Here is a 19,597-nt window from a genome sequence, read left to right on the forward strand (position 1 = left end):
GGCGACAGAGCGAGCCTCCGTCTAAAAAAAAAGAGAATCTGGATCCAAAGCGGACATGTATCTGTGTCTCCCCCACCCCGACACACTTGTTTGTGTCTGGCCTTTCTCCTACTCCAAGACTGGCTCCACTTCGGGGCTCGCTGCCATGGAAACGACTCCGGATTTAGTAATACATTTCCTAGGCTTCCGGCAACTAACGTGAGGACTTGCTGGGATGAGGGTGGGGGAGCTCTGCAGAAGGGGGCGGGGCATGCGGGGGTTGCGGGGCTTAGCGGGTTGGCGGAGCCCCTCCTCGCGTCGGTCCTTCCTTCTTTCCTTCCCTCCCTCCCTTCCTTTCTCTTTTCTTTTCTTTTTCTTTCTTTTCTTTTTCTTCCTTTCTTTCCTTTTTCTTTCTTTCTTTCCTTCCTTTCTCTTTTCTTTCTTCCTTCCTTCCTCTTTTTCTTCCTTCCTTCCTTTTTTTCTTTCTCTTTCTTTCTTCTCTTTCTCTCTTTCTTTCTTTCTTCTCTTTCTCTCTGTTGAAAATTGTTTTTGACCACACCCAGATCATACTGATATCTACAGTATAGTCCTGGCTACAAGGGAGCCCAACTCTAACTTGTAAAGTGGGCCTGGTTTAGAAAGTAACAATGCGGTGGTAACTAATGATAGTACTAGTTGTTATCAAAAATTAACATCTTTAGATATTTTTGTTTTGGGTTTTTGTGGTTTTGGTGCATCCAAAATTTCTTCATAGTCTGCACTCATTCCCTTTGCCCACAGACCAACTGTGACCATTCGATCTGAATTCTCACTTTCAGGGCAATCTTTCTTTAAATGTTCCACAGAGCCACAAAGTTGGCAACCACCCCATCAGCATAGAGTCCTTTGGGATTATCAGGACAAGATCTAGACAGGTGCCCCATTTCTCCACAAACAAAACATTTTGCAAAAGGAAATTCGCCAAGAGGCGGGTCTACTTTAGCCTTACACTTGGTTATTTCGTGCTCTGTGGACCCACACTTGTAACATATTCTAGTGCCCATATCTTGATTTTCAAGGGCGGCAGGGCAATCCGCAATTCCATGACCAGGTTTTCTACAATGGAAACACACCACTGCATTTTTCTTTGCCCCTTGTCTTTTAAATCTTCTTACTTCCCATTGACTGTCCTCTTGGAGGAAGGGTTGTGTGGAGTGGAGGTCTGTGTGTGCTAAAGGAGATGGGTGGGTGGGGCATGAAGGACCCGAAAGACAAGGCCAGTCCTCATGGGTGTGTGGCCTGTGCGGTCACACAGAGCCCTGAGCTCAGCAGGGCCTGGCGCTTGATTTAATGTTCTGTTGTCACCGTCTTGACATTCTTAATCATTTTTGAACAAGGGGCCCTGTGTTTTCATTTTGCACTGGGTCCCACAACTGCTGGAGCTGGTCCTATAGGAGGGTGAAAATTAGCATATAATGAGCAGTGAGGACAACCAGGAGTCCCTTTCATTGCCATCTTGGCTTTGGTGGGCTTTGGCCAGCTTCTTTGCAGCATCTTGCTTTATCAGTGGAGTCTTTTGTGACCTGCATCTTGTGAAGCCAGTCCTGCCAACCTCCTGTGTCACCCCTACCTTAGAGATTTGCGTACAATAAAATTACTACTACGTTTCTCCTGAGGTCCTGCAAGCTAAAGCTTATACCTTGTGATACAGGCATGTCAGATTGCCACCACTTTCCTGCTTTATAACTAAAGATGCTTTTGAGTCTAATACCTGGATAGACTGTGTCCAGCATTAACCTTTTTTTCTCCTGTTCTCATAAAAATATCTCTTATTAAAAATCTGTTTGGCTTTGTATTTCAGACAACAGGAGACTAGTTTTCCAGCCTATTCACTTAGATTCCAAATGGCATCTGATCTCTTATTTTTTTCTTTCTTGTTTTTTTTAAAGCGACAAGGTCTCACTATGTTGCCTGGGCTAGTCTCAAAAGCCTGAGCTCAAGTGATCCTCCTGCCGTGGCCTCCCAAAGTGTTAAGATTACATGCATGAGCCACCACGCTTGGCTTTGATCTCTTCTTATATGCATTTTAAAACTCGGCTTAAGTATTTTATTAATTATCACTAGGTGCTATTTGATTTTAAAAATATTTGTTATATTCATCAGGTGTTCGGATGGTTCCAGTTTATGTCTTCCAGGCTACAACAGTTTCAGAGAAAAATAATTAGTCCAATGTTCCAGCCTGTGCCATTGCAGAAAAGATAGAGTCCCTGTAAGTCATTCGATCAGGTACAAAGAGATTTCTATGCCTCCAGAGCAGGTAGGGATGATGGCCCCTGTTCAGTGTGAAGCAGTGACAGAAGACAGATCTCTGTCCTTCTACAGCCTCTTAAGATTAAGGACGAGTATGTAATGTCTGAGGTGGGGATAAGACAGGAGGTTGGCAGGACTGGTTTCACAAAGACTCCTCGTATAAAACAGAATGTGGTAAAGAAGCCCAAACCCGCCAAACCAAGATGGTGATGAAAGGGACCTCTGGTTGTCCTGGCTGCTCATTATATGCTAATTTTAATATATTAGCATACTAAAAGACATTCCCACCAGCGCCATGACAGTTTATGAACGCCACGGCAACATCTAGAAGTTACCCTAAGTAGTCTGAAAGGGGGAAGAACCTTCAGTTCCAGGAATTCCCACCCCTTTCTCTGGGAAACTCATGAATAATCCACTCCTTGTTTAGCACAAGAAATAACCATAAAAATAGCCAACCAGCAGCCAGTTGGGGCTGCTGTGCCTATGGAGTAGGCAACTGCTTATTCCTTTATTTTCATTTTTTCTTTTTTATATTTTTTTAATTCTTAAATTTAAAAATATAAGTAAAAAATTTTTAATTTATAGGGGTTTTCTGGTAAAAACTGGAAAGCCTCTAGACAAATTCTAAAAGAGCTGTGATACTCCTTTATTTTCTGAATAAACTTCCTTCCATTTTACTCTGTCGGCTTGCTCTTGTAGATCTTCCTGTACAAAGCCAAGAATCCATGTGGCCTCCCACGCTGAACCCCAATTTTGGGGCTCACCCTGTGACACAGCCAGAGGCAAACGGTTCCATGTCCCTCCTATTCCTCTTTGCGTCTGGATGGGATCCGGAGGGCTCTAGGCTTGGCTGCTGTGGCCACCAGATGAGGCTCTATGAGGTCTGCAGGGGTCTTGCCAGCTCCAGATGGATATTCCCTGAGATGCTGTTAGGCCACCTGGACTGGGGCCCCCTGTGGCATCCCTGGCACGGACACATAATTCCCAGCAAAGGCATAATCAAAGTTCCATTACTTTAGTGCTGGAAGGCAAATCAGATGGCAACTTGTCTGCAGAGAAAGAAACTGAGACCCAAAGAAGGGTCAGGCAAAGCCAGGACTCAAGGGCTGGTGTTCATACTTCAGCTGCTGAGTGGCAGGAGTCCCTTTTTGCTGCCCTTCTCCCAGAGTTCCATAATGAGGTGAGGATGGGTCTCCTTCAGGGCTTGGTAGAGTCGATCTTTGCACCTCCGGTCCCAGGACTGGCTCAAGCTGAACAGCTTCCGCATCTGGCTGGGCCTGGTGTCCTCAGCCAGCACCCTCTCGTACTGCTCCTGGCTCAGCACCTGTCCGTGCAGTTTGTCCAAGACAACCTCCACCGATGTCACTCGGGCTATCAGCTGCTCTCGATACTGGTCCACGAAGTGCAGCAACCGCGGGGCATCCAGAGGTGAACGTACGGCTGGCAACGAACAAAGAAGGGCTCCAACCACAGCCTCCACCTCCAATCCCCACCTTCAGTGCTTTCCTCTCTCATCTCTGCATCCCTCACTTCCTTTTGCCTCCAGAAATGCACCTGTGTCCTCCCTCATGCCAGCATCTAGCCTGGCATTCTGCCAGAGTGGGGATCGGGACTGGGGTTCCTGCTGGACGCATTGAAGGGTGTCAGATAAGGAATTCTAGGGTCTCTGGATAGGACAAGGGGGTATGGGGAGCGACCATGCACCGCTCTCCAGGGCCTGACCCTTTGTGAGGTTTGCAATGATGAGTCCCTTCCTTTCTCTCTTCCCTTCCCCCCAGAACCAGACGTGTACCCCAGAACTGCCACCGCCTCCTGTGGTCTCTGAGAGCTGTTACTGACCTATGCAGGCTGGAGGGACCAGAGAAGTTGCAGGCATGAGATCTCCTGGAGGAAAACAGAGATGAAGATGCATCTGAAACAGTGCTAAGTTACTAACACACATGATACACCTCCAAGCTCCCACTCACTTCTGAGATTCTTTGATTTAGAAAAAAGCCACAGACAAATTCTGGTAGAATCTGGAGTAAGAGCTGGAAGGGTCCTTAGAGGTTATTTAGGCGAATCCCTTCCTTATGCATATGGGGAAACTGAGGCCCAGAAGCTGTGATCATACAGTAATAGAAGACATTCAAATGAATGATGGCAATTTCTCCTACAACATCCCAGACTTGGTTTTAATCCCGTGCTGGCCTGAATTGTATCCCTGGTGAACTAACCAAACCCCTTGCTAGATAGCTTGAACTATTTAGCACCTCCTTGTTCTGAGCAGAAATCTACTTCCTTATTCTTGTTTAGCCTTCTAGACTGGCACCAACCAAAGGTGTATGTTCTGGATTTGGATGTCAGAATCTAGAATCAAGTTCAAGCAATCTTAGGACATGGGAATAACAAATGAATTTTAACAGAAAAAACAGACAACAACAAAAATGAAGGGACTTAAAAATTGCTTTGCAAAGGAGAGAAAGGGGAAGTTCACAGCAGCTCACATGTACAAGGCCTGAGAGTCTGAGCAGGCTCCAAGTTCAGTGTGATCCCACAGTTCAGGGAGGTGGGACAGGGGAGGGAGCTCAGGTTGTGGTACCAGGAGCACTGGGTCCATGTGGGTGGAGAAAGGAGGGTGTTTCACATCCTCTCTGCTGACTGGACAGTCCAGGGGTCAATTCTGACTCATTCCCACACTGGAGCATCTACTGAGGGAGGTGACTGGATGGCAAAGAATTTACAAACCAAAATAGAAGAGGAATGATGGAAGGAGCTGAGGTGTCTAACTTGCATAACAAGAGTCATCAGGAATGCTATGACCACAGTCTTCGAGAATCTAAATGGCTTTCTCACGGGGAAGGAGATAGACTTTTTCTGTGAGTTCCAAGGGACAGAATTAAGACTGATAAGAGGCAGAGATTGGCTTAACATGAGGAAAAAGATAATATTGCTACGATTTGTTAAGGATTACTGCATGAGGCATGTATAGACATCTCTTTGTTTAATCTTTCCAACATTCCTACAAATTAGTCATTATGATCCTTTTTTTACAGACGAGGGACTCAAATGAATTAAGTAATTTTCCCAAGGTCATTCAGCAAGTAAGTGCCAGAGTGGGATTTGAATCCAGGTCTGAAGCTGGGGCTGGTTAGTTCTCCATCTGTGGTTGCATCCAAGCCAGGATTCAGTAAAGCCCATCCTCTTTCCACTACACTGTGAAGCCAGCTTGTTGCAGCTCAGGAGGTAGATTCACCATTTTTTGACAGCTGACTAGGGATGGTTGTCCTAGAGGGACTGTTTGGAGGGTTTGGGTTCTTAGAGGTTGGTTCTTAGAGTGGGTTCTTAGAGTCCATACATTTTCTCTATCCCAGAAAATTTGTTATTTGATTTCCTCTTGTCTACCTCAAAAATACTGAGCGATACAGGGGAGAGTATCTGAAATTGCCAAATAGGTTTAACCCATACAACCATATGACTATCTAGGTCTTATTCTTCCACCTCACACCCAAACTATCATGAGAAACTTAGCTAAAAGCTTTGTGTATGTCGACATCTGTAAATTCAAGGGCACTGTGAAGACACCATTGTGCACAGGAGAGAGCATAAATTTCAGAGGGTCAGATTGACTCAAGTTTAAATTCTAGTCATAACAACTGTTACGTAACTTGAGAAAGCCACCTGCCTCCTACCTCCTGTGGGCTATTTCTTCTCATCAATAAACTGTGATAGTGCACTCTGCCCCCACCACCGCCCACACACATACACAGACTTTCTTTCATTGACTTTCTTTTTCTTTTTTTTTGGATCGCAGTCTTGCTCTTTTGTCCAGGCTGGAGTGCAGTGGTGCGATCTCAGCTCACCTGCAAACTCCGCCTCCTGGGTTCAAGTGATTCTTCTGCCTCAGCCTCCTGAGTAGCTGGGACTACAGGCACGTGCTACCACGCCCGGCTAATTTTTGTATTTTTGGTAGAGATGGGATTTCACCATATTGGCCAGGCTGGTCTTGAACTCCTGACCTTGTCATCTGCCTGCCTCGGCCTCCCAAAGTTCTGGGATTACAGGCGTAAGCCACCGTGCCCAGCTCCTTCACTGATTTTCTTTCTCCTCCCACCTCTGAGCTCTCTGGAATTGTCCTGGATTTACCTGGTTTCACCAAGGCCTCCCACACCAGAGTCTCATCTTTCTTGTCTTTCACTTGCAGCCTGATCCCTGATCCCAAGTGGCCAACGTAGAACTCCGAGAACAGCTGGTCTTCTCCAGGGCTTCGATAGCAGAGCTCCAGTTCCTGAAGAGGCAAAGAGTTGAGTTGCCACCCTGTTCATCTTGCATGGAAGGTCTTTCCCCACGTGACACCTTCTTGGCCCTGCTTCGCTCCATAAGGACACTCCAATGATCCCTGTACTGAAACCAACCATCACCTTCAGACACTGCTCTTTTCCCAATTTTCCACAGAAGGATGAGGACACAACTGAGTACCTCATGGGTAAGTCAGGGCTTGTCCTTAAACGTAGTGCTCATAATCCTAAGCCAGATCCTTCTTCCTTCACCTCCCCCATCTTGAATCCAAACCCTCATTTCTCCAGCCCAAAGCGTGTCTTCCCAATGGATCCTAAACTCCACCCACTGTCAATTGACAAAAATTTATATCCATCCCCTTTCCTAAATCCCAGCTAAGACAGAACTCTTGATTCCCCACTGTCTTCCAAATGTGCTCCCTTTTCAGTTTCCCCAAACTCAGTAAAGGATAGGACCATCCACTGAGCATGCAGGCTCCAAACTCGGAATCATGCTTAACTCCTTCCCTACAGAGGCAATCCAGCAGGTCCTGTTGGCTCTACCTTCAAAATCAACCCTGAATTCATATACTTTTCTCCATCTCCCTTGCTACTTTCCTAGTCAAGTGACCTTCAACTGTAGCTTGCAGTATTGCCTTTTTCTTTTTTTTCTCTTTTTCTTTTTTGTTTCTTTTTTTTTTTTTTTTTTTTTTTTTTTAAGAGAGATGGGATTTTTCCATGTTGCCCAGGCTGGACTTGAACTCCTGGGCTCAAGTGCCTCAGTCTCCTGAGTAGCTGGGACTACAGGCGTGTGTCACCATACTCATCTTCTTTCTTCATTTTTCATAGAGATGAGGTCTCCCTACATGGCCCAGGCTGGTCTTGAGCTACTAGCCTCAAGTGATTCTCTCCCTATGGCCTCCCAAAGTGATGGAATTACAGGCGTTAAGTCACTGTACCCAACCACAACAGCATTTTTTTTTTTTTTTTGAGACAGGGTCTTGCTCTGTTGACCAGGCTGGAGTGCAGTGGCACCATCTCGGCTCACTGCAAACTCCACCTCCCAGGTTCAAGCAATTCTCCTGCCTCAGCCTCCCAAGTATCAGGGTTTACAGGTGCCCACCACCACTCCCAGCTAATTTTTTTTTTTTTTTTTGAGACGGAGTCTCGCTCTGTCGCCCAGGCTGGAGTGCAGTGGCACAATCTTGGCTCACTGCAACCTCCGCCTCCCAGGTTCACGCCAGTCTCCTACCTCAGCCTCCCGAGTAGCTGGGACTACAGGCACCCACCACCACGCTCAGCTAAATTTTTGTATTTTTGGTAGAGATGGGGTTTCACTGTGTTAGCCAGGATGGTCTCGATCTCCTGACTTTGTGATCTGCCCACCTCAGCCTCCCAAAGTGCTGGGATTACAGGCTTGAGCCACTGCGCTCGGCCCTCCCAGCTAATTTTTGTATTTCTAGTAGAGACTGGGTTTTGCCATCTTGGAACTCCTGATCTTAGGTGATCTGCCTGCCTTGGCCTCCCATAGTGCTGGGATTACAGGAGTGAGCCACCACCACACCTGGCCTTTTTTTTGTTTTTTAGACAGTTTTGCTCTTGTAGCCCACGCTGGAGTACAGTGGGGTGATCTTGGCTCACTGCAACCTCTGCCTCCCAGGTTCAAGCAACTCTCCTGCCTCAGCCTCCCCAGTAGCTGGGATTACAGGTGCCTGTCACCATGCCCCACTAATTTTTTGTATTTTTAGTAGAGACAGGTTTTCACCATGTTGGTCAGGATGGTCTCGAACTCCTGATCTCAGGTGATCCAGCCGCCTCGGCCTCCCAAAGTGCTGGAATTATAGGCATGATCCACCGCGCCTGGCCCATAATGGCCTTTTGACTTGTCTCTCTGCTTTCACTCTGGCCTGCTTATCATTCATTCTCACCCAGCAGCCAGAGGCATCTTTATGAAAGTAAACCAGGTCTCTTTTGTTTTTTTTTTAGACAGAGTCTTGCTCTGTCACCTAGGCTGGAGTGCAGTGGTGCAATCTCGGCTCACTGCAACCTCTGCCTCCCGGGTTCAAGTGATTCTCCTGCCTCAGCCCCCCGAGTAGCTGGCATTACAGGCATACACCACCACACCCAGCTAATTTTCGTATTTTAAGTAGAGACAGGGTTTCACCATGTTGGCCAAGCTGGTCTCGAACTCCTGACCTCAAGTGATCTGCCCGCCTCGGTACCCAAAGTGCTGGGATTACAGGCGTGAGCCACCGCTCCTGGCTGTAAATCAGGTCTTGTATTAGCATGTTTATGACCCTCAAGAGCTTGCCATTGCACTTAGAACAAAGTGCAAAGTGCACACTAGGGCCAACAGGGCAGATGAGGCCTGGTAAGACCCTGCCTCTAATCTGACTCATCTTTTGCTATACTGACCTCTTTCTTGTCATCTGGAGGCGTCAAGCTTGCTCCCAGCTCTGTGCCTCTGCGCACATTCCTTCTGCCTGAAATTGTCTTCCACAAATCTCCGTGTGGCCTGAACCCACACCCAATCTAAGGAAAATCTTCATTTCCTTAGATCTTCCTCAAATGAATGCAACCAAGGCCCAAATCCTATAGCAGACTCTAACACCCTTTACTGAGACACCCCATGGTTCCCCATAATATGTGTTCTGCCACTGCAATAAGTAATAAACCCAGTATGTTCAACGACAGGTTTGTTCCTGGTGGTCTGGACTGAAGGACATTGATGACCTATAGCCCAAACACTTCCCAGTGCCCCCAAGTCAAACCCCATCATCCTTCTCATCCTGCATGTGATCCTCCCTTCTCCGAACTTTCTCCCAGTCTTGGAAGCATTCCCACTTTCCCTAAATCCCACTCACTTTCTGTTCAACCTCGATTTATCCTGTCCCTGACACAGCCCTGAGACCTGCCCCACAGGCATTCATTCCCAGGTAGGACGTCTGTTCGCAGTGAAGAGGCAGACACTGGGCTGCTCACCTTGGGGAGTATTTCCAGCATCCCTGAACCAGACCCAGACACAGTGTAACGACAGCCCATATAAAGTGGGGTCAGCGGGGGTGGCTTGTGGATTCGCACAAACTGGAATTTCATTTCTAGATCATCTATGGCCTACGGAACAGAGGGAACAGTGATTACAGGAGGCTTCTGCCCCATAGAATGTGGTCTGAATAGGTGGGATGGTGCATCTGTGTGTTTGTGTGGACAGAGTGGGGCTATATCACCCCTGCCTCCCTCCCGCCATGCACTGCTACACAGACAGCCCGCACTTGGTCTTTGATGTCTTCAGGATAGGAATAGGGTTATTGTTAGGGAAGTTAGAAAGAGGAAAGGCTACAGTTTTAGGCATGGAGGCCTCCAATCCTTTGATTCCTGGACAGGGGCCACAAGAAACTGTCCGAAGATCAGTGATTGATCAATGAACCTAGCAGGGGGATACCTTGGAGAGGCAGGAGACCAGTCCAAGACTGAGAAGGGACGAATTGTTTGCCCACTTCAAGGTTCTCCTGTACAAGAGGCCCATCCTCAGTCCCAGTTGAAGACCCTCTTGGGGGCTCTCTGGCTGCATTTTGTGTTTACCGTCAACCCACCGTGGCCCAGGCTTTCTGGCTCTTAGTCACCTTCCGAATGGAGCAGTCACTTGGGATCAGGTAGAGGTGGAAGGTGACTTCCTCAGGATGGAGGCGGTGGTAAAGCAACACCACGGAGGTGACGGGAAGGAAGCGCAGGGCATTATGGATCATTTTCAGGAGGACTCCCAAGGGGGAGAAGCTGGGGTTTTCCAGAACTATGTGATGCAGCTCCACCCTGGCTGGCTTCTCCAGGAGCATCCCCTCCTCTTTAAAGTGGGCCACTTGGAACAGGGATGTGTCCACATGGCCCCCTGTAAAAGAATGGATTGAAGAGGCACAGGTTTATTTTTATTTATTTATTTTGTTGAGACAGAGTTTCGCTCTTGTCGCCCAGGCTGGAGTGCAATGGTACAATCTTGGCTCACTGCAACCTCCGCCTCCTGGGTTCAAGTGATTCTCCTGCCTCAGCCTCCCGAGTAGCTGGGATTACAGGCACCCGCCACCATGCCTGGCTAATTTTTGTATTTTTAGTAGAGATGGGGTTTAACTATGTTGGCCAGGTTGGTCTTGAACTCCTGACCTCAGGTGATCCACCTGTCTTGGCCTCCCAAAGTGCTGGGATTACAGGCGTGAGCCACTGCGTCCAGCCCAAGAGGCCTAGATTTAGTGTTGTTACTGAGTCAGGATTTGCTGGCACCATAGGATCCCAGGGCTTAGACTCAGGTACCTTCTTGGGGGAGCCCAGTGTTATGGTCTTGAATGTCTGCGTCCTCCTACAATTCATATGTTGAAATTCTAAACCCCAAGGTGATGGTATTAAGAGATGAAGCTTTTATGGGAGGTGATTAGGTCATGGGGGTGGAATTCTCATGAATGGGATTAGTGCCCTTACAAAAGAGACTCAAGGGAGCTTGCTTGCCCCTTCCACCCTGTGAGGATACAGCTAGAAGGCTCCATGTATGAGGAATGGGCCTCACCAACACACCGAATCTGCTGGCGCCTTGATCTTGGACTTACCAGGCTCCAGAACTGTGAGAAACAAATTTCTGTTATTTATAAGCTACCTAGTTTATGGTATTTTGTTATAACAGCCTGAACAGGCTAAGACACCCAGCATGGGGAAGAGGGCATTTCTAGGCCTGGGGCCTTCGGAGGCTGTGGGAAATTGTGCCACCAGGTGGGAGCACTTAGGAGTGCTGAACTCCTAAGTGGAGCTCAAGGATCACACTTGAGCCAAACTTATATGCAAACCCAGCCCCTGGCCCTGGAGCTGGGCAGGATATAGAACCTTTAGTTGCCTGTGCTGGTGTGGATTCTCTATGAGAGACCATTGAGTGATGCTGGAAGGTTTGACTGGGCAGGTAGAGAACAAGGAGGAGGAAGGGGCAGTGGGAACACACAGTGACCAAGGTGTTTGGCCACTCACTATTCAAACTCTTCTTTTTAGGAAGAGCCTCCTCCTCCAGCACTGTGTGGGTCTTGGCAGGAGGCAAGCCGAGCCCCCCACTCAGGATGCTACTACTCCCTGGCAGCAAGGACACAGGTGTGTGACTGAGACTTGACTAAGTGGTTGTCTCTAACTGGGACCTCAAGTCTAGAGGGGTGAAACAGACGCAGAGAGAGAGAATTCTGGCAGTAGCAGTCGGGTGAAGAGTCCAGTGAGAGGCAGGTATGGTGGTGCACACTCATAATTCCAGCTACTTAGGAGGCTGAGGTGGGCGGATCACTTGAACCCAGGAGTTCAAGGTTGCAATGAGCTGTGATTGTGCTGCTGCATTCTAGCCTGGGTGACAGAGTGAGACCCTGTCTCAAAAAAAAAAAAAAAAAAAAAAAAAAGAAAAAAGAAAGAAAGAAAAAGAGCCCAGTGGCTCCTGGGCAGGAGGGTCCTACGGTAGCTGTGTCTGCGGCCTGTCTCCATATTTTCCTGATGTGACCTTGGCTCTGCCCTTGCTTTCTCTGAGTCATTGGGTCACTATCTTCCCCCCTGCTTAGATTTGTTGCATAACCTTTTGCTAAGTCTATGAGTTAGTCAACAACTTTTCAATTATCCCTTTTCTGCTTAAATCAGCCAGAATTGGTATGTTTGATTGCAGTCTCTGACCAGTGCCAGGCAAGGAGGTTGAAGTTACAAGAGAGCTTGAGGGATGAACACTGGTAATGGGAGAGACACTGGCCTAGGGATCAGAGGTCCCAGCTCCATCCCTGCATTGCCTGGTAACTGCTGCAATGCAAGTGGTTTCTGGGCAACAAGGCATCCAGCAAGCTGGACAAAGCCCTTAGTCAGATGTCAATCCCAGAAGGGTCCATGAAGACCATTACTTAAGTTTTCTCATTTAACTGCGTTTTTGGGATGAAAATAAAGTCACAGTGGTATCTATCATCTGAAAAAATGAGGAAGAATTCACCTACGAATCTTACCAATCAAACAATACAACTATTCTTTTTTCTTTTTTTTTTTTTTGACATAGAGTCTAGCTCTGTCACCCAGGCTGGAGTGCAGTGGCGTGATCTTGGCTCACCACAGCCTCCGCCTCCTGGGTTCAAGTGATTCTCATGCCTCAGCCTCCCGAGTAGCTGGGACTACAGGCATGCACCACTGCGCCTGGCTTTTTAGTAGAGACGGGGTTTCACCATGTTGGCCAGGCTGGTCTTGAACTCCTGACCTTAGGTGATCCACCTGCCTCGTCCTCCCAGACCGCGCCTGGCCACAGCATAACTATTCTTAGCATGGGACGCCTGCATTACAGTCTTTCTCTGCAGCAACACCTTTTCCTATTTTTACTGTAGTCCATGACACTCTGTCTCTTGTTTCCCGTGACAGTTTAACTTGTTGCAAGGATGTCAGACCATTTAATTACCACAGTATATGATCCCTGCTAGTGGATGCACCACCCTGTGATTCAGCCTCTGTTTCTCATTTCAGTGTTGAGTTTGCTTCCAACTTTTCACCATGATAAATAGCACCTGCAGAAAGCTTCTATTTCCCTTGTTATTGCCTTGAAATCAATCAGTACCAAGGGATGAGGAAAGTGTGTGAGATGGTATGACCTCCTTCACCCCGCAGGTGCTTCTCCAAGAGGCGATGCTGGTTTGCATTGCCATCACTGGTACTAAATGGATGGTCTCACCCTGACCTCCAAAGCACTGGAATGTCCTCACATGTCAGTTGAGGGAGCTGAAATCCTGGGAGGAAAGTGCTTTTTCCAAGGCCACACAACCAGCCATGGTCCTAGGACCAGATCCCAGGACTCTGACCACAGTCTGGGGCACTAACAGATGCTTGGTGCCATTTGAATTTTTGCTGAATTCCAGAAGGTGCTGGGTGTCTCCAACTTACCTTCTTGCTAGGGTGACCAACTGTCCATGCTTACCTAGGACCGAGAGGGCTCCTGGGGGTGCAGGACTGTCAGTGTTAAGATGAGCTGGTCACCCCTCTTCTTGCACATACTGCCCTTTCCATAGATTGTGGTAGAGCCACCTCATCCAAACCTGACAGTTTATTTGTGCTGATAGATTGGAGAGAGAAGGGAAGCAATGGGGAAGACTGTGGTCTGAAGGAGAAGAAGGTTGAGTGTTGACTGGGCCAAGTCTCACTGGCAGAAAGACCTACACTGCCTTTGGCTGGTTGCACTAGGAAAATTTAGAAAAAGCTATCATGAGGTAGGCATGTTTCTGTGGGTCTGGGGTCCAGGGCTTTGCATCTGCTTATTACACAAAAGCTTATTGAGTACGGACAATGTGCCAGGCCCTGTGGATGTAGCTGTGAACAGGAAAGACATGGGCACTGCAATTCCAGAGCTTGTGGCCCAATGGGGAATACAGACAGCAAATAGAACAATAGCTCAAAGCATCGCAAGTGCTCCGCCAACGGAAGCCCGTCAGCTCCTTCCCCCTTTCCCAGCCGCATGCCCGGTGTTTGCCTTGGGACATTGCTGCTCCTGCTGTCCAGGAACCTGGGGACTCTCCCTCCTTTAGATGCTGCCCTTGGGCCTGTGGCCTGATGCCTGGCCGTGCCCTTCCTGCTGAGTGTGTGTGGTCAGCACCTTCCAGGCTCAGGTGAGCTGTTGAGGGGCACAGTGGCTCTCCTGCTCAAGCAGGGACAGTGGCACCCACATCACATGAAGGTAGGGCACTAGAGGGTTGTCTAGCAGAGCAGCTAAATGATATGGACTGCCTGGCTTTGACTCCCAGCAAGGGCTCTTACCAACTGTGGGACTCTGAGCAGATTACTTGCCCTCTCTGTGCATCATCTGTAAAGTGGGGCTGATAACAGCATCCCCCTCCCGGTGTCACTGTGCAAATTGACTGGGTTTGTGTCTATAAAGCCCTGGGGATAATAAGGGCCACTTGCTCGTATTACAGATAAAATGCAGCTTGACCAATCTATCCGCCTGGCTGTGGTGGTTCTGTTTCTTCCTCAAACAACTTGGCCCAGTCCTCTTGGTAACTCTTGGGGTCTGGGAAGAAAAAGCTACTAAATTTTTTTTTTTTTTTTTTTTGAGACAGAGTCTTGCTCTGTCACCCAGACTGGAGTGCAGTGCACGATCATGACTCACTGTAGCCTTGACCTTCCAGGCTCAAGTGCTCCTCTCACCTCAGCGTCCTGAGTAGCTGGAACTACAGGTGCACACCACCATGCCTGGCTAATTCTTTAATATTTTTTTGTAGAGATGGGGTCTCACTATGTTGCCCAGGCTTGTCTCAGACTCCTGGGCTCAAGTCATCCTCCCGTTTCTGCCTCCCAAAGTGTTGGGATTACAGGTGTGAGCCACTGCACCCAGCCACTAAGGTATTTTGAATATCCATTTTGCTGAATCTGAGTTTTGGGACTCTATATTGTTATACGATTCAGTAAGTGTTGGTTCCAGGAAGCCAACAGTTTTGGGGCCTGAGGGATATCACTGTGGTTTCCAGCCATCTCATCTGGTTGAACTCCTGAGTAGGTGGGCAGGGGGAGGGGGTGGGAATGGGGCGAGATCCCACTCAGGTGTCTGTGTGAAGTGCTCTTGTTCCCACGGGCAGCACAGAGAAGAGCAAGTGTGACAAAAATGAGGGAACTCACTTCCTCTTGGAGGGAGGGTTGTGTGGAGAGCAGAGGTCTGTGTATGCTGAAGGAGATGGGTGGGTGGGGGAATGAAGGACCCGAAGGACAAGGCCAGCTTCATGGATGTGTGGCCTGTGCAGTCACACAGGGTCCCGAGCTCAGCAGGGCCTGGCGCTTGGTTTCATGTTTGGTGGTCTTGACATTCTTAATCATTTTTGAATGAAGAGCTCTGCGCTTTCATTTTGTGCTGGGCCCTACGACTGCCAGAGCTGGTCCTGCAGGAGGGTGAGAATACCCAAGCCCATGGTGATGGAGCTGAGAGGCTGAAAGCCTCAAGCTCTAGCTATAGTGGGAGAAAACTCACCATGGAAAGTTAATGACTCATCATCCGTTCAGCAATGACAGTGATGAAGCACCAGTGCCCAAGTCCTAAATCAGACCCTGTGTCAGGCAGTGAGGTCATCGTTTCCAGGGCAATGAACAGCTGCAGCCCAGACAGCAGGCAGCAGGCATTTCTGGAAGGGGCCCTGCCCGGCCCCAGGGATTGGTTTCCTGGCTGGGCATGGCCAGCTAAAAGCGGCCTGTGTGCATTTTGCCTCTTGTTCTGTGGCAGGGTGTCCAATCTTTTGGCTTCCCTGGTCACACTGGAAGAAGAATTATCTTGGGCCACATGTAAAATATACTAACACTAATGATAGCTGGTGAGCTTTAAAAAATTCGCAAGAAAGTCTCATAATGTTTTAAGAAAGTTTATGAATTCATGTTGGGCTTCATCGAAAGCCATCCTGGGCCGCATGTGGCCCACAGGCCGCAGGTTGTACAAGCTTGTGTACAGAGTCCAAAGGGAGTAAATCCTATCTGGCCACAAGGTGAGGCTCAGAATTTGGCCTAGAGAAGGCTGGTGGGACATGGGCTTGGGGAGGGGTAGGGGTGTAGCTCTTAACCTGGGATAAATAGGACTTGGGATAGAATCCCAACTCCGGAAGAGGGTCTTCACCTCTCTCGGCTTCAGTTTCCTCACTGGTACACCAAGGGAAAACCGTAGTGCCTAATTTCCCGGTTCATTATGAAAATAGAGATGATATTAATCTCTATTAATTATGAAAATAGAGATGATATATGGAACTACCTTGCATGGTTCCTGGCACAGGATGCTCAGTTATTGTTCACAGTTCTTATTGGCCAAGTTCCAGTGCCACAAAGGACAGTGCCACAAGCACAGTGAATTCATTCCTGTTCTGATTTGGCTGTCAGCCTGGCAGGCTTCAGCTAGATGCCTGTGCACCTGGAGGGTCACCCAATTCCTTGGTCAAATCCTGTTTCCCAGGCCCACTTGATGGACGTAGGAGACTGAGCAGGGCATGGCTTGGGAGTCCTCACAATGGGGAGGGCCAGCTCATCCACCTCTGAGAGTGGGGAATGAGGGGGCGCCTGGAGCAGGAGCTGAAGGTAGACTTTGTCCCCTCGGGCCCTGGTGATACATTCTGGCTCCAGACCTTAGCTGCATGAGGTTTCTCCTGGAATACCCTGGTTAGAGCAGGGAGTGGTGGTGCAGGCCTGAGCATCCCAGGTTGGGGCAAGCCAAGTTCTTTTGCTGCTGGTCATGGGCAGAGCTACAACAGAGCTGAGCCCACTGACCCTATTAGCCAGGCCCCTCTCTTCTTGACAGAGTCCCTGGGGACCCCTGACCACGGTCTCACTCGTGGAAGAGGCAGGCTGGTTGTGGTAGTGGCTGTGTTCATTACTCTGTAGACTGCCAGGTGGGAACAAGTAACTTGTCCCAGCTTCTTGTTTCAGCCATCAGTTTCCTCTCCTCAATCTCTTCCTTACTAAACGGACCTCTACAATTCCAGAGCTGTCTTGCACCTCATCCCTCTACTCTGTTTTAGTCTGGGACCTTCCCTAGGGAATGCCCATATGACCCTGACTGTTAAACCAGGTGCCCCAGGGATCCTGAGGCCCCCGGGGCTCTATTTCCCTGTCCCATGCTCTCCTCCTGGTGTGCAGCTTAAATTGTTTACTGAACTTTTGTGGCCTCAGCAAACAAGACTTTCCTGGTTCTGGGTACTGAGCAGTTCCTTGCTTTTCAGTTTTCTTGTTTCATTTTTCTCTTTCTACTAGCTTCTAAATAATTTTTCTTATATATATGCCTTGATTACCTTAATACATGCATAATGTAAAGTTAATACCTTTATTTTGAGGTGATACTAAAAATACATTGAACTACTGGGATGATAATATATCAACTAACATAAATGAGAAATTAAAAATAAATTCTCATTTACCTCTATTCCTGGGAAATAAAGAAATTAAGAAAAGAAAAAATATTAAAAACGCATTTAATATCTAGCTAAACTGTACAAATCATAAAAGTGCTTATAACTGATGTAAGCTATAACATAAATTGTTTATCAAATCATTTTATCAGCAATTAAATGAAGCTTCTATTGGAGTCATGATTTGACATGGGGACACATCAGATTCTTCTAACTTGCTCACTAAATTGATAGACATTGGCTGGGCACAGTGGCTCACACTTATAATCCTTTCTTTCTGGCTGCTGTCAAGACTTTCCTTCATACTTTGTTATTCTGTACTTTCACATTAATGAGACTAATCTTGATTTTTTCTCTCCCTTCTCTCTCTCTTTCCTGCATTGCAGCTTTGGGGTTTCTCATTCTGAGAAGTCTCATATGTCTCAATACTTCCAGAAATTTGTTTGCAATTGTCTTGTTGAATATTCCATTTTTTTCCCTTCTCTCTATCACATCTTTCTGGAATTCCATTTAGATATATATTAGGACTTACCATGGTATCCTATAAGTTACTTGATTGTTTTTTTCTTTTTCTTTTCTTTTTTTTTTTTTTTTTTTGAGACAGAGTCTCACTCTGTGGCCCAGGCTGGAGTACAGTGGCGCGATCTTGGCTCACTGCAAGCTCCACCTCCCAGGTTCATGCCATTCTCCTGCCTCAGCCTCCCGAGTAGCTGGGACTACAGGCGCCTGTCACCACACCCGGCTAATTTTTTGTATTTTTAGTAGCGACATGGTTTCACCTTGTTAGCCAGGATGGTCTCGATCTCCTGACCTCATGATCCGCCCTCCTTGGCCTCCCAAAGTGCTGAGATTACAGGCGTGAGCCACTGCGCCTGGCCTTGTTTTTTCATCTTTTTTTAGTCAATTTAGTTTCCACCTTTGATTTGTCATTTTTAATGGTTCATTGCTTTTTGCTGATAGTTTTAAGGTTACTTTTTTTTTTTTGGTCATATTATACACACTTATTTTATGTTCTTTTTTCTGATAATTTCAGCATCTGAAGGATTTAAGGGACTGATTCTGGTATCTGTCGTTTCTGCTGGCTCTTACTTGTGGTGCCTTGTTTCCCCTTTGTGAGATTTTTGACTGTTAGCTGATATTTCTTGGAACTCTGTGGGAAGTCTTTGGAGGTGCCATAAAATCATACTTTACGATCACTATCTTCCATGGGAAGCCCCTCTTTCATGGCCCCAGCTCTCAGATGGCGTCTGATGACACCGTCTCTTCCCCCTGCCTGTAGGAGTAGTGATGGCTTCCTACTGTTGCTAGTCCCTGTTGCCCCAACATTGTGCGTTAGTTCACTTAGCCTTACTCTGTAAATGGTCCTGTCTTTGAAAAGCTTCTTCAAAAATCTCAACTGAGCATATCGTCTCTTTCCTGCTGGGACCTTGAGTGATATAGTCTATATAAATGACACTTAATAAAAACTTTCAAGTAAGTTTAGGCAGATATAATTATGAGGCTGGGAGATGTGTTTCAAAAAGATATGTCCAGAGAAGAGTGGAATGCAGGAAAATCTTAGTCCCCATCTCCATAACCCCCGCTCGGCCCCTCTAAGGAAGCCACAACACCCTCTCCCAGGAGATCATCATTCTACACTCCCTTTCAGGCCCATAATTACCACCACCTTCCTCCCTATCCTTCCCTGTTGTTTACCTTGGAGAGCCACAAAGTGAGGGAGGTGCACAGCTTCCACGGCTCCAGGCTCAGCCTTGATGTCCAGCAGAGGCCCTGCCACCATCCAGCTGTGCTGTGGGTTGATCTCACCCAGGAACTGGTCCCACACACAGAATTCAATCTCAACGGTCACCGCTTCTCTCACCACAAAGCAGAGACCCATGTTGGGCCAGCGGTAGGAGCCAGCTACAGGGAAGTGAACTCTGGGAAGAAGAGGGAGAGGCAGACACTTATTGCACGAACTCACTGACCACCTGCTGGATGCCACACCCCATGCAGGGGCTTGCGGATACAGTACAGTGGCTTCAAGCCCAGACTTCAGAATCAGATGGACTTGCATTTTAGTCCTGACTCTTCTGCTCTTGACTGTGGATCCCTGAGCAAGTCATTTAACCTTCCTGTTTTTGGTTTCCTCATCTGTAAGTAGGAGTAATTGTAGCTCCCATCTCCTAGTTACGAGAA

The 19,597-nt window shown here is 47.7% G+C and overlaps 2 protein-coding genes and 1 non-coding gene across 4 annotated transcripts in view; all 3 read right to left on the minus strand.

The window, feature by feature from the left end:
• Nucleotides 1–606: 606 nt before the first annotated feature.
• On the minus strand, nt 607–3,064 carry LOC129016774 (zinc finger CCHC domain-containing protein 9). Its single transcript, XM_054456496.2, is given in 3 exon segments — nt 607–848; nt 851–1,257; nt 3,033–3,064. Coding segments are annotated over 3 exon segments (627 nt in total). The 3' UTR covers nt 607–660.
• NLRP1 (NLR family pyrin domain containing 1) overlaps nt 2,815–19,597 on the minus strand; it is a 103,221-nt gene continuing 86,438 nt past the window's right edge. For both annotated transcript variants that reach the window (XM_054459483.2, XM_063655797.1), the window contains exons 14-19: nt 19,115–19,338; nt 10,148–10,410; nt 9,507–9,638; nt 6,394–6,535; nt 4,108–4,152; nt 2,815–3,708 (exon numbers count right to left, since the gene is read on the minus strand). In XM_054459483.2, coding sequence (XP_054315458.2) covers nt 3,389–3,708; nt 4,108–4,152; nt 6,394–6,535; nt 9,507–9,638; nt 10,148–10,410; nt 19,115–19,338 — 1,126 coding nt within the window. In that variant the 3' untranslated portion in view covers nt 2,815–3,388. The remainder of the gene's footprint in view (nt 3,709–4,107; nt 4,153–6,393; nt 6,536–9,506; nt 9,639–10,147; nt 10,411–19,114; nt 19,339–19,597) is intronic.
• Nucleotides 2,852–2,912, minus strand: LOC129018479 (U7 small nuclear RNA). Its single transcript, XR_008495301.1, has one exon. It is a non-coding gene; the product is annotated as a U7 small nuclear RNA (small nuclear RNA).

The sequence above is a fragment of the Pongo pygmaeus genome, chromosome 19 (assembly GCF_028885625.2).
Source record: "Pongo pygmaeus isolate AG05252 chromosome 19, NHGRI_mPonPyg2-v2.0_pri, whole genome shotgun sequence".
Taxonomy (NCBI): domain Eukaryota; kingdom Metazoa; phylum Chordata; class Mammalia; order Primates; family Hominidae; genus Pongo; species Pongo pygmaeus.